Here is a 12807-nt window from a genome sequence, read left to right as displayed (position 1 = left end):
TAAGTAGTTCCTTATTTTGGAATGAAATCAGTTTTCACGTATTTCATCTAGATGCAGTTAGTCTAGTTTTCCAGGTGATGAAAATGTCTTTGGACATGCCGTTTAAGAAAATTTTGATTGTCCCCTTTTCAAGGAAATTTACTGGTGATCTTTGTTGTTTCATTCCATTACCACCAAATGTCATATCCTCCAGTATTTACGTTTAATTGATGGGTTGTCATTTAAAAATAAATTTTATTATATATAATTTCGTGTTAATTTTTTGTGTGTGTGTGGTATTTTGGGCAACTGTTGCCTGTCTGTAAGTAATCAGCGATTCAGTACAATTTTAAAAGGTGGTGTTTGTATTTATTTGGATAAAGGAAGAGCTGCTAAGTGCCATCACCCTCAGAAAAGACGGCGTGCACGTGAGTGTGTGTGAGGCCCGGCGTGGCTTAAGGTCTTTTGCAAATTCAGGGGTGTTTTTTGACCTTTCTCTTCTGCCCAAACCTGGTCGTCCTGCCCGTCCCTCCTCCGGCCTCACCCGGCATTCCGGAGCTGCGGCTGGGGTGCCTTCGGGTGCAGGCGTCCGAGACCGCAGCGCAGGCCTGCCCAGAGCCGCATTCTGATGGCCTTCCCTGCGGAGTGGAGAGCGCCAGCCTGTCGTCAGAGCCACGCGGGCGGGGAGGGAGGGCCCCGAGGCACCGGTCATCCAGGAACTGGCTCCGACCGGCTGCCCACTTGGAGGATGTATTTAGATTTTTACATGCTCTTTCCTCTGTGCTCCAGCTAGTGTGTGGCTGCCTCTTACTCATCGTCATGGGACTGCACGTCAATCTGACTGAAGCCGGCAGATGCGGGCAGGCCGCCCGGCGTCCTCGCCAGTGAATTCCAGCAGGCGGGTTGGCCGGGCGATAATAGAGGGTCTGTCTGTCGGTGCAGGGCCGTGTGAGTTGTTTTGCAATTGTTAGTGGATGTCGTGACCGGCCAAAGACAGGGCTGTAACTCAGGCTGGCAGATTTCCGTTTTCCTAGGGGACCTCCGGGGCGGATATAAAGTGCGGGGGGCTGTCCTGCACGAGGGCCGGCTGCGGCGATCTTCCCCGGCGTCTGCCCGGAGACGTCCCAGGTTCTGCTCTTGGAAACCCGGCTGGCAGAGGTGGTGGCTGCCGGCCAGGCCAGCGGGGAGGCGGTGCCGCCTGGGCACCCAGGGAACGGTCAGGAGCTGGAGGACCGTTAGGATTTTGTCTGCTACTTGGGACCCAGCCCTCCGTCCTGCCCCCAGGCCGTCGCTGCCCCCTCTGTGTTGTCATGGCAAAGTACGTGCCCCCACCCCGGCTTAGCTGGGTGAGCTCACATTGCCGCTTTCTCCTTGCTGCCTGCGCTCAGGGGTGAACGCTGCTCAGGTTTGCCTCGTTGTCCGCGGTCTGCAGCTGTGCCCGACACACAGTTCAGCAAATCCTTGTGGAATGAGTAAGTGACTTGGTTGTGTATGTTGTGTATTGGAAGTGCTTATATGTGGACTTCCTCAGGGCTCTGTGGGCAGCTTGAGGCTGTTCTGGAACATGCTGGTGCACGGGCAGGCACGGCATGCCTGGTGCATTGGCCTGGAGTCCACATCTCTCAAGGGCATGCTCTTTTGGCACTGTACTCCATAAAGATGCAATTATATTAAAATTTAATACAGCAGTTCTTCCTGCCTTTGGAGTGTGGTACGCACTAAGTGGAAAAAAAAAAGCCAGGTTTCCAAATGGTGCTGAGTGACCGAGTCAGTCTGTGTTCACGTCCTGGGGCATTCAGGAGCAAGTTCGCGTTTGCAGTTCCGTGTGCTGTTTGCGGCCCGTTGTCGTGGGCGGGCAGGATGCAGGCTCCAGCTATGGGTGAAGGCGCGGCTGGCTTTGTGGGCCCAGGGCTGTGCTGTCACATTGTATCACTCGGACTCTGGGTTGGATGGCAGTGAACATAACCAGTAAAATTAGTGTTACGAAGAAGCTTTATGAAAGCATATGCCGCCCAAAACGTCTTCAAAGACATGAAACGCTATTACCAAGTAGTGTTAATTGAAAATTCTTTGGCCAGACCCACAAGTGATCCCACCACCGGAAAAAACCTCTATTCGTATTATCATGCATCTTCTTGCAGGTTTTTCAAGGGTCTGTCTGTGCATCCTTCCACTTCATCCACCCGTCTGTCCCGGAAACCAGTACCTCTGTTCTGAAATACAGCTTTGTCCCTTGTTCGTTTATCAGCTTTATCAGCTGTGATATCCTAGCCAGTAATAGATCACGTAAAAGTTCTGTGTTGATAGATGCGGTTATGAAAGGTCATTTTTATTTTTATTTTTGGTGCAAAGTGGTGGTTTTACTAAAGCACAGGGACAGGACCCATGGGCAGAAAGAGCTGCTGCCAGGGTCATTTTTATTTTTATTTTATTTTTTTACGGAGGCTCCACGCCCAGCATGGTGCCCAATGTGGGGCTTGAACTCACAACGGAGATCAAGACCTGAGCTGAGATAAACAGTTGGACCCTTAACTGACCAAGCCACCCAGGCACCCCTGGCAGTTTTATTTTTTTAACTTTTTTTTTTTTAAAGATTTTATTTATTTGAGAAAGTGAGAACAAGTGAGGGGCAGAGGCAGAGAGAGAAGCAGACTGTCCACTGAGCAGGGAGCCCGATGTGGGGCTCGATCCCAGGACCCCGAGATCATGACCTGAGCTGAAGGCAGACATGTAACCCAGTGAGCCCCCCAGGTGCCCCTGGAAGGTCATTTTTAATGGCTGTGTACTATGTGGCACTTCGGAATCATGGGTGTGCCTGTTTTAGAAGTAGGTGGAGCTCCTGTCGTTGGGAATTTGGGGAAGGGGCATCATCACTGTTGGTACGAGCTGTGCAGAGTTTGAGCTTGGGGACGTGTAGGCAGTGAGCTGATGGAAACCTCGGTTTCCCTTCCTTGAGGGTGTGTGTGTGGGGTGTCAGAGCATCACCCTCCCCTGGACGCTTGTCACAGCGCAGACGTCCCCAGCCCAGCCCTGCTGGACCAGGAGCCGGAGGGAAGCCTAGCGGTCAACCTTTGTGTCCTCAGGGCTTCTCTGGGCTTCTGAGGGGCCTCAGGTTTGGGGACTGCTGCTTTCAGATCGCCAGGGGAGGTTCAGATCTCCTGAGAACAGAGGCTGCCAGGCCTGGCTCTCTATCTGCACAGTGTGGTGTGAGGTGCCCCGTGTGCACACAGTGGCTCCGACCGTGTCTGAGAGCGAGGTGGGGCACAGACCCAGGCGGGTGCAGAGACCTGAGTGGCCGGATGTGCAGGAAGGGGGCTTGTGGGTTTTGGGTCCAGATCCATCCAGCCAAGTGAACAAGACTTAAATACTGCCTGCCGGGCAGTGGGCATTGTGCTCAACATTTGAAGTCAAATAACTGAGTGGATTTTAACGGTTTAATAATTAAAGAAGAATGTGTTAGCTTTGAGCTGTTTCCTTATCTGGAGGTGCTTCACCAGCTGTTATGGGGTAAATACTGTGATGTCAGCAAGACACAGGAGAGATTTGCCCTTTTATGGAGTGGTTGCATCCTTGTGCTTGGCACAGGCAGCCAAATACCCCAGCTTCAGACTTGGAGCCAGTCCTGGGTTTTATTTGATCAGCAAAGGATTGAAAAACTTTTGAATATATAAGGAACTCATGCAACTAATAGCAAAAAACCCAAACAATCCAATTAAATGTGGGCAGAAGTCATGAAAAGACATTTCTCCAAAGAAAACCTACAGGTGGCTAACAGGCACATGAAAAAGTGCTCAGCATCCCTAATTAGGAAATAAAAGCCACAATGAGGTGGATATCCTCTTCACCTGTTAGAATGGCTATTATCGGGAAGACCAGAGATAACAAGTGTTGGCGAGGATTTCAAGTAAAGGGGACCCTTGGGCACTGTTGGTGGGAAAGCAAGCTGGTGCAGCCACTCTGGAGACCAGTATGGAGGTCCCTTGAAAAATTAAAAATAGAACGACTCTGTGACCCAGCAATCCTACTTCTGAGTGTATCTTCAGAGGAAATCAGTATCTTGAAGACAGAGTGCCCTGCTGTGTTCGTTGCAGCATTTATAGTAGCCCAACATGGACAGTCTGTGTCCATCAGTGGATGAATGGATAGAGAAGATGTCACACACACACACACATGCACGCATGCACGCACACATGGGAATATTACTCAGCCATAAGAAGAAGAAAATCCTGCCTTTTGTAAAAGCATGGATGGACCTTATGCTAAGTGAAATCAGTCAGGGGGAGACACATTCTTGGATGGCCCCACGTGCATGTGGACTCTAAAACTGGACTCCTAGGTACAGAGCACAATGGCGGTTGCCTGGGGTGGGGGAAATGGGGAGATGTTGGTCAAGGGTCTAAACGTGCAGTGGTAAGATGAGTGAGTTCTGGGATCGAGTGTACAACACAGTGGCTTAATGATTCTTTACTGGACAGTTGCTGGGAGAGTAGATCTTAACAGTTGTGGCCATGCACACACCAGGCAGCCGTATATGGTCCTGCAGGTGTTGACGAGCCCTCCCCGGTGATCGTTTTGCTCCTTACACACTCATCAAGTCATCACATTGTCCACCGTCCACTTTCGCCGTGTTCTGTCAATTAGATCTCAAAGCTGGAAAGAACACTCTGAATTCGTGTGTCTTTGGGAGGGCGCTCACATGCCAGTTGCCCATGTACCCACCTGCCTCCTCCTGTAGGCGTTGGAGTCTGACACGTTGGCTTAAACCATTTGGCACCAGTTCCTGAGGCCGAGTTCCGTGCTAGTGGCTGAGATGGTCCAGGAGGAAGCAGCCTGTTCCTGTCTTTGGTCCAAGCATCCTACATGGTTTACAGCATTTCCTTTGATTTGGTGACAGGCATGAAGTGAAAGGTTCAAATGTGAGTCTGTGAGGCCTTTTTCAATCTTAGGATTCACGACACTATAGATATTTCCATCGATGTGCTGACCCTGTGGGGGACGGGTGACTGAGGTCCCTTTTGCCTGCTCCTGGGATGGGATGCCCGCAGCGGCCTCCCCTGGGTGCTGGTCAAAGGTGTGTGTGCAGATGAGGTAGAGAAGTCCCCAGAAGGGCAGGCGAGCGGACGTCCTCATGCACAAGGAACTCGTGCACCAATCCACATGAATGGTGGTTCGGCCATTTGCTCGGTCTTCTAGATTTCTTTCTTGGAATATCATCTTGCCATGGTAAGCGCAGTGAAAACTCAGGAAGTAGTTTTAGAGATTATATAACCTATTAATTTCAAGTACATGTACCATGGAACTGAAGTCTGGGGGCCCACTCTAACTTGCACTTTCTTCCCTTTGAAGTGGATTTTGGTTGTATGGAGAGGCTTGTGACTAGGGGCTCTTGTGTTCCTGGCGTCCTGCTTCTGTAGCCTGTGTGGCCCATGTCTCCCCTCTCCAGCTTCGGCCTGACTGCCCCTCAGCCTCCCAGCCAGCTGAAGCCACAACGCCCCTCTCCTCTGAGCTGACCGCATCCGAGGTCTACACAGCTCTCCCCTCCTCCGAGCCGACCACATCTGATGTCTACACTACGCCCCCCTCCTCTGAGCTGACCGCATTCGATGTCTACACAACGCCCCCTCCTCTGAGCCGATGGCACCTGATGTCTACACAACGCCCCCTCCTCCGATCTGACCACATCTGATGTCTACACGCTCTTGGTCTCTTGATGTCCAACGTTGTTTCTCTTGCGTTGTTTTGGCTCTCCACAAACTTGGGCTTTGTCTGTTCTGATACTCTGGGGGCCCTTTGGGTAGTCCTACGCCCCATTCTTGCTGAAACCCTTCCTCTCCATCTGTTCCGCATTCCAAATGGAAAATTACTTGGTGAATGTCGATGCTTTGCAATTTAGAATTAGAACACAGAATCTCAATGGTGCAATCCTTGGGTTGATGTTGGGTAATGATCTTAAGCACTTTTAGAAAATTTGCAATCTGGAATTTAAGTTGAGAACATTGAAGCCGCTTGAGGTCTAACTCACTGTCTTTGTGTCTTGCATCAAATATAGCTCCTGGTTTAGCGGTTTCTCAATAAATGCTTGAGTAATTGAACTGAGCTTAAGATTCCCACCCTGAATTAGAAGGTCCGTCACTGAGCAAACTTCAGTGAGAACATGAGTTTTATCCTAATATAGTAAGAGGTATTCCAAACATCATAATCCAAGTCAGCGTTGGGTATTTAATCAGATGACCTCACACAGGGAGCTTTGTTAGACCGGTGATTGCGGGATTGCATTTTTGGCTGGTGGAAAGTAGTACCTTCCTCTTCTTTATGTTTCTGGGGGGAGGGTGGGGGCCGGGAGGCACTGTAGGAATCTGCGTGCGTGGTCTGGGCAGATCCCCAGGGCCAGAAGTGGCAGCTGCTTCTCCAGTCCCTGGCAGGTGCTCAGAAAGGCATTAGTAATAGAAATCCTAAAATAATGTCTCAAGTGCAATGAAGCAGGTTGAAGGACACGAAAAACTGAAATACGATGTCTGCACTTGCATTGTTCTTTGATTTTGTGGATTTATTGGGCTTTTTTTGATCAAAAAAAAATACATACTAAACTATACTAAAGAGGGTAGATCTTTAAAAAAAAAAACCAAAACTTGGAATAGGGTATTTAAAACAACTCCTTTTTGTCTCTTCTTAGACGTAGACTTCCTGAGCAGGATCTTAAGTTGTAGGTTTTAGGTTGCAGTCGCGCCGTTTTCTTTCTGGGAGCTTGTCTGCTTATTATGGTTCTGCACCAACAAGAGAACATCCACGGGGCTGTCTGCTCCGCATGAGGCTCAAGCTTCACGCACACAATCTTGTTTGTGCCTCCCGATGACGCTGTGAGGCAGGTTCCATCATCAGCCACGTTTTCCCTGCACAGATGAGGCCGCGGGAGGGTGGACCTTGTTGCCAGGACTGCCTTGGTTGACTTGCCCGGTGGTGAGGCTGAATCTGGGTTTGCGTGGGGTCATCCTTACCCGTCCCGTTCCTCCTCCTCCTTCTCCCATGAGTGACTGGGCACCCACGTGAGCCCTGGTGTCTCCTAAACCGTGACTGCGGGACCTGCTTGTCAGGATGGTCCTGCTCCATCTGTGGCCCTCAGGCCTGTGCGTCTCCCAGTCTCCCCAAAACTGAACAGAAGCATCTTGAAGTGTTTGATTCTTCGTCTCCAGGGACGCGGGTCTCCTCAGGACCAGCTTACTGAAAAAACAAGAATGTTCACCTGCGTCTTTAACGGGAAAAGCAAAACCCAAGTCTAGGAGAGTTTGCTGCAACGATCAAGCTGTTAGACCAACCCCAGGTTGTTGGGGAAGCCAGTGACTGAACTAAGGGGCCAGGGAAGACATGTTTATTGAAAAATTCAGACAAGTTAAAATGCTTTTGGGTTTCAGGACTTTATTGTTTGACCTCATGGATGCTTCCCACTCTGCTTAAAAACAATCCAAAGCAGTAAAATGTCTACATTCAGTTTTATCACGAGACCCATCCTAACAAGGAGAAACAACAGGCCGTGTCCCCCGTGTTCACGGTTTTCAGCCCTGTCCTGTCTCCTCCTCACTTCCAGGTACCCGTTGTAACCCAAGGGATTTTAGTCTTGCTTTGGAGAGGGTAGTTTTTATTCATGCTCTGGTTAATCTCAGTCCGGAGCCCAAATTTACCCAAGTGGTCTTATCTTCAGGCATGGTGGTCTGCCCAAGAGGAACTCCCCCCACCACGGAGGTTTTGGAAATTGAGCCCTTCCCATGTATTGTTGTAAGTTCTGTGTGTCTCTGGGGTGGGGACAGAAAACGGGCCGCTCCTGAGCGCCTTTGCCGCTCCCCTGGGAAGCACGGAGTGGTAGAATGCACGCGCACACTCCTACAAATGTGTGGGGGAAGGATCCCTGCAGTTGAAAGGGCAAGAAGTAGTCACGTGAAGGGGGCAGGAGGAAGGAGCCACAGACGCGTGTGATACATAAATAAACCGTTTGGTGTTCTAGACAACAGGAAGTCCGAACGTCCGGTCCGGTAGACGGGCTTCGGAGCCCTTATGTAAGTGTGTCTTTGGTGCGCGGGGCCCTGAGAGGAAAGGGTGCTGGTAGGTCATTTTGACTCGGAACGTTTTTAGTGGAGCTGTGCCCAGGTTGTAGGAGCTTGTATGTGGGCGTCGTGAAGACGACTGACGCAGAGTGGCCCGAGGGGTCCAGGGCCCGCACTGCACACACGAGGGCACAGTGCTATCTTTTTTTTTTTTTTTTTAAGGAATCACATATTCTTCTTTTTTTTTTTATTAAAGATTTTATTTATTTATTCGACAGAGATAGAGAGAGCCAGCGAGAGAGGGAACACAAGCAGGGGGAGTGGGAGAGGAAGAAGCAGGCTCATAGTGGAGGAGCCCTGATGTGGGGCTCGATCCCAGAACGCCGGGATCACGCCCTGAGCCGAAGGCAGACGCTTAACGGCTGCGCCACCCAGGCGCCCCGCACAGTGCTATCTTTAGTCCTGTTTGTGGGGTCACTCATTGTCTGTTTAAAGCACAGAGAGCCCCTCTGAGTCGATGGCGCTGCTGACATGGCTGTTTCCAGCCTCGTGTCCTCCTCTGTGGCAGAACCCGGGCTGGGGTGAGCCCGCCGTCCTCCGTTGCCTGCTGACCACGCGCCGTGCTGGATCTGGGAGTCGGGGGTGTGAACATGCACGTCGCAGACTTCTTGTTAGGCGTGAGGTCTGCTCTTGCTGTCCCTTGATGCCCCGGAGTAGCTCCTGGCTCCTGGGTCTAGTGGAGTTGGGGCTTGGGACCTGTCCCCTGGGGAGGGTGTTGGGGCTGTTCTCCAGGAACGTGGCTTCACTTCAGGGTCTGGGGGCTGCAGGCTGCCCATGACCCACCGGCTGTCCTTCCAGCTGTGTCGTCCTCCTTATTGAAAGCCCCCCGTGGTGTGTCGACCTCATGACCCCTCAGACGGTCTCTCTGCTCCGTGCTGGGGTTTTCTTGCTGGTAGAGATTGAGGTTGTCCTGAATGGGGCTCTCAGAGAGAGGTGTCCTTGGTGAGTGCCCTTGGGATGTAATGATGGATCGATATTTCACACACACCTGCTCTGACCCCTTCCTAGGTAACCAGGGCACTGCACCCAGCTGTCCAGCCCCCTTGTTGGTCTCTATCCCATCCCTTCGGCAGCTGCTATGAGAGGTTTTAGTTGTGATGGTAAAATGAGCCGTAGGTCCATAGAAAGTAACTGACTTACCTGTGCTTTGACACATGAGAATCCTTGTAAGTGATTATTATTCATTCGTTAAAGAGAATGTGCTGGAACTTCTCTACGGCAGACAGGAAAATGGCTCCTGATGTGCACGTCTGCCCTGAGGGGCTGGCGAGTCTGGGGGTGCCATGACAAATGTGGATGGAGGTTGCTGGTCAGGTGACCAACATAGACCGGTCCTGATTGGTAGGACGAGGGTCTGTGAAGCTGGAGAGGGAAGCTGGGGGGGGGGCAGATGGAGGGAGGTAGGACTTGGGGAGGCTCGTGGGATGATCCCAGGGGGTCTGGCCATTCACGGATGGCTGTGAAGCCTGGTGAATGGTGGGCACATGCAGAAGCAGGAAGAGGCATGAAGATGGGTTCTCCATGGAGTCCCAGAGGGAGCCAGTCCTGTGGCACCTGGACTTTGGCCCTGTGAGACCCATTTGGACCACATCTGACCTCCAGAGTTGTAAGATAAATTTGTGTCTTAAGCTTGAGGCTCAACGCCGAGTCCACAGTAATTTCTCACGGCTGCTAAAGCTCCTTCACCAGGGTTGCCAGATGGCCCCCGAAGTTCGGGAAATAGCAGCGGGAATCGCTCTGATAACTAAGGGGTTGCCTGGTTTGGTAAAGGGAACTCGTCGTGCTGTCTTTCTTCCGAGGTGAAGGTTTTCATGGTTAGAGGAAGCGTGTCTGCCCCAGCCCTGGAAGCAATCATGAGGCTTCTGATTTTGCTCCATTTCATGGAGAAACGGCCATAGTGAGAAATGTTGAAGGTGGTTATGACCTTACTGAATTCTGAATTGGGAAAAAACATTGGAAGTACTTGTAATGGTGTGTGTGTGTTTACATACACCATCCTTTCAGATTTCAAGTTCTGGAAAAAGCAAAAAAGTCAGCTCAGACTTTGAAGAAAAGTGCTTCTGGGCAGTGGTGTGGCCGGTACTCAGCTGTGGGCACATCTGGAGACTCTGTCCAGCAAAGCTCTCTGGAGTATTTCTCCTGATGGGCATAGATGTAGCATTGTTTTGTAGCCAGAGAAACTGCTAAGTGATGTGCCCCAAGTGCTGATAAATATCTAGAAACCCTTTGTTCCCCAAATCATGAGTTATTCCATGGTTTTGGAAACTGTAACAGATGAGAGTCTTTTAACTTAGTTGCAAAAAAGTAAACAGAACCTGTGATGATTTAAAAATTATGATTCAGTAGTCATGGCTATAAATACATGTAATTTATGGGTATGGCTCTGGAATCAGCTGCACTGTATCCTAAACCCATGTGACCTGTGAGCAGACCACTCGCTGACAGTATTTTTAACACGGGGCGGGAGTCTGCACAGCCTGGAGCTCTGTCTGCAATGTGAGCAGCAGCTGCATGCAGGGCATCCGAGAAATGCGGGCAGGCCAGCTAATCCCGCCAGGGCCGTGTGTGCCTGGTGAGGGACCGGGACGGGGCTGAACCACTGGTGAGGAGTTCCGTTTTTGTCTCACCAAACCTACCATCCGCTTTAATGAGCCCACAAGTCCGCCAGGACTCAGCTCAAGGCTTTCCTCTCCTTACCTCATGCCAAAAAAACTTACTTCTCAAAGGGATATTTGTAATTTATATATAGGAAGCACTTGAATACCCAGAATATGCATTAGAAAATGTTATCAATTTTTAGAAAATGCAAAAAATCTTACTATTTGGCAAATTTTTAACTTTGACATTATTACTATTGCATTAACAGTTGGAAGCATTTGTTTTGTCAATTTTTAGCATTTTGTGTACAAAGTACATTTCAGCAGCATTGTAAAGTATTTAGTATTTAAAACAACTTAGAATCGTAGGTGAGACATGGTTCTGGGTCTGAGTGCACACTGGTGAGCTCTGCACTGTCCTGGAGCTGGCCTGCCGGGACACTGCCATTTTTGTATTAAATGCATGCTGTGCTTGAAAGCAAAGTGAATTTCTTCACAAGAGGGATCGATGCCACTGCATACCTATTAGAATGGCCAAAATCCAGGACTGACAACAGCAAATGGTGATGAGGGTGTGGAGCAACAGGAGCTCTCGTGGCTGGTGGAAGGCAGAATGGTGCAGCCGATTCTTAGAAAACTAACCCTGCCCTTAGCACACAATCAAGCAAATACACTTCTTGGTGTTCACTCAGAAGAGTTGAAGACTTATGTTCATACAGAGACTTTCATGTGGCTGTTCCTAGCAGCTTTTAAAAAAATCTTCTTTTTCCTTAAGATTTTATTTATTTATTTGAGAGCGGGAGCACGCACAAGTAGGCAGAGCGGCGGGGGGTGGGGGGAGAGGAGAAGCAGAGTCCCTGCTGAGCAGGGAGCCCGATGTGGGTCTCGATCCCACGTCCCTGAGATCATGACCTGAACTGAAGGCAGATGCTTAACCAACTGAGCCAACCAGGCACCTCTAAAATAATTTTTTAAAAAGATTTTTATGAGAGAGAGAGCATACATGTGCATGTGAGTAAGCAGGGAAAGGGGAAGAGGGAGAGGGAATCCCAAGCAGACTCCACACTGAGTGCAGAGCCCTACATGGGGCTCAGTCCCACAACCCTGAGACCATGACCCAAGCTGAAACCAAGAGTCAGATGCTTAACCAGCTGAGTCACCCAGGTGCCCCTGTTTCTAACAGCTTTAACCATAATTGCCACAACCTGGAAGCAACCAAGATGTCCTCCAGGAGGTGATGGATGAATAAACTGTTATACTCAGACAAGGGAACAGTATTCAGCCAAATGTGCCATCAGCCATGAAGAGACCTGGAGGAACAGTAAGTGTGTGTTACTGAGTGAAAGGTGCCACTAGAAAAGGCTGCACATTAGCTGTATGATATTCTTGCTAAAGTAAAGCTGTGGAGACAGGAAGAGATCAGTGGCTGTCAGGAGTTGGGGGGGAGAGGGGGATGAATAGGTAGAACATGGGGGATTTTTAGGATAGTAACACTACTGTGTGGTGCTATAATGATAGATCCATGTCATATGTATTTGTCCAAACGCCTAGAATGCACAGCATCAAGAGTGACCCTAGTGTAGACAATGGAATCAGGGTGATGATGACGGGTCAGTGTGCGTTCATCCTTGGTAACAAATGTACCATCTGGTGGGGATGTTGATAAATGGGGAGGTTGGGGGGGAGACGGGTTAAATGGGAAATCTCTGTACCTTTTTCTCACTTTTGGTGTGAGCCTAAAATTGCTGTAAATGACTCTTTAAAAAGGGGGGGATTGGTGCATGCAGGATGAACAGACAAGCCTACACAGGAAGGGAGGGCTTCCTGGAAAGGGTGTTCTTGCAGAGGAAGGGGCTGCTTGAGACACCAGAGCGTGGGGAGGGAGGAAGTGAGCATGTGGGAGCTGGGTCCACCTTGCTCTGTGTAAGTGGCAGTGTCGGAACGTGGGTTTTCAGGGGTGGGATCGGGGACAGAGTTGAGGTACTGTTTGAGTTAATGGCGGGTGGGTCATAGTAAGCATTGCCCAGCCTACCCAGTGGTTCCGGTTGTAGTTTGATGGTGGTGGGGAATCCTCAAAAGATTTCCATCAGAGATGTGACAGATGTGCACGTCACTTATTAGCATGTGTTGAGGAC

General features: G+C 50.0%; 1 protein-coding gene across 1 annotated transcript in view; it reads left to right on the top strand.

Moving 5' to 3' along the window:
- The first annotated feature begins 714 nt into the window (after positions 1-714).
- Positions 715-12807, top strand: part of DIP2C (disco interacting protein 2 homolog C) — a 351333-nt gene continuing 339240 nt past the window's right edge. The window contains exon 1 of the mRNA XM_034644335.1: positions 715-1451. Coding sequence (XP_034500226.1) covers positions 1448-1451 — 4 coding nt within the window. The 5' untranslated portion in view covers positions 715-1447. The remainder of the gene's footprint in view (positions 1452-12807) is intronic.

This window comes from Ailuropoda melanoleuca, chromosome 15 (assembly GCF_002007445.2).
Source record: "Ailuropoda melanoleuca isolate Jingjing chromosome 15, ASM200744v2, whole genome shotgun sequence".
NCBI classification, from domain to species: Eukaryota; Metazoa; Chordata; class Mammalia; order Carnivora; family Ursidae; genus Ailuropoda; species Ailuropoda melanoleuca.
The sequence above is the reverse complement of the archived record's forward strand: the minus strand, read 5'-3'. Positions and strand labels throughout refer to the sequence as shown.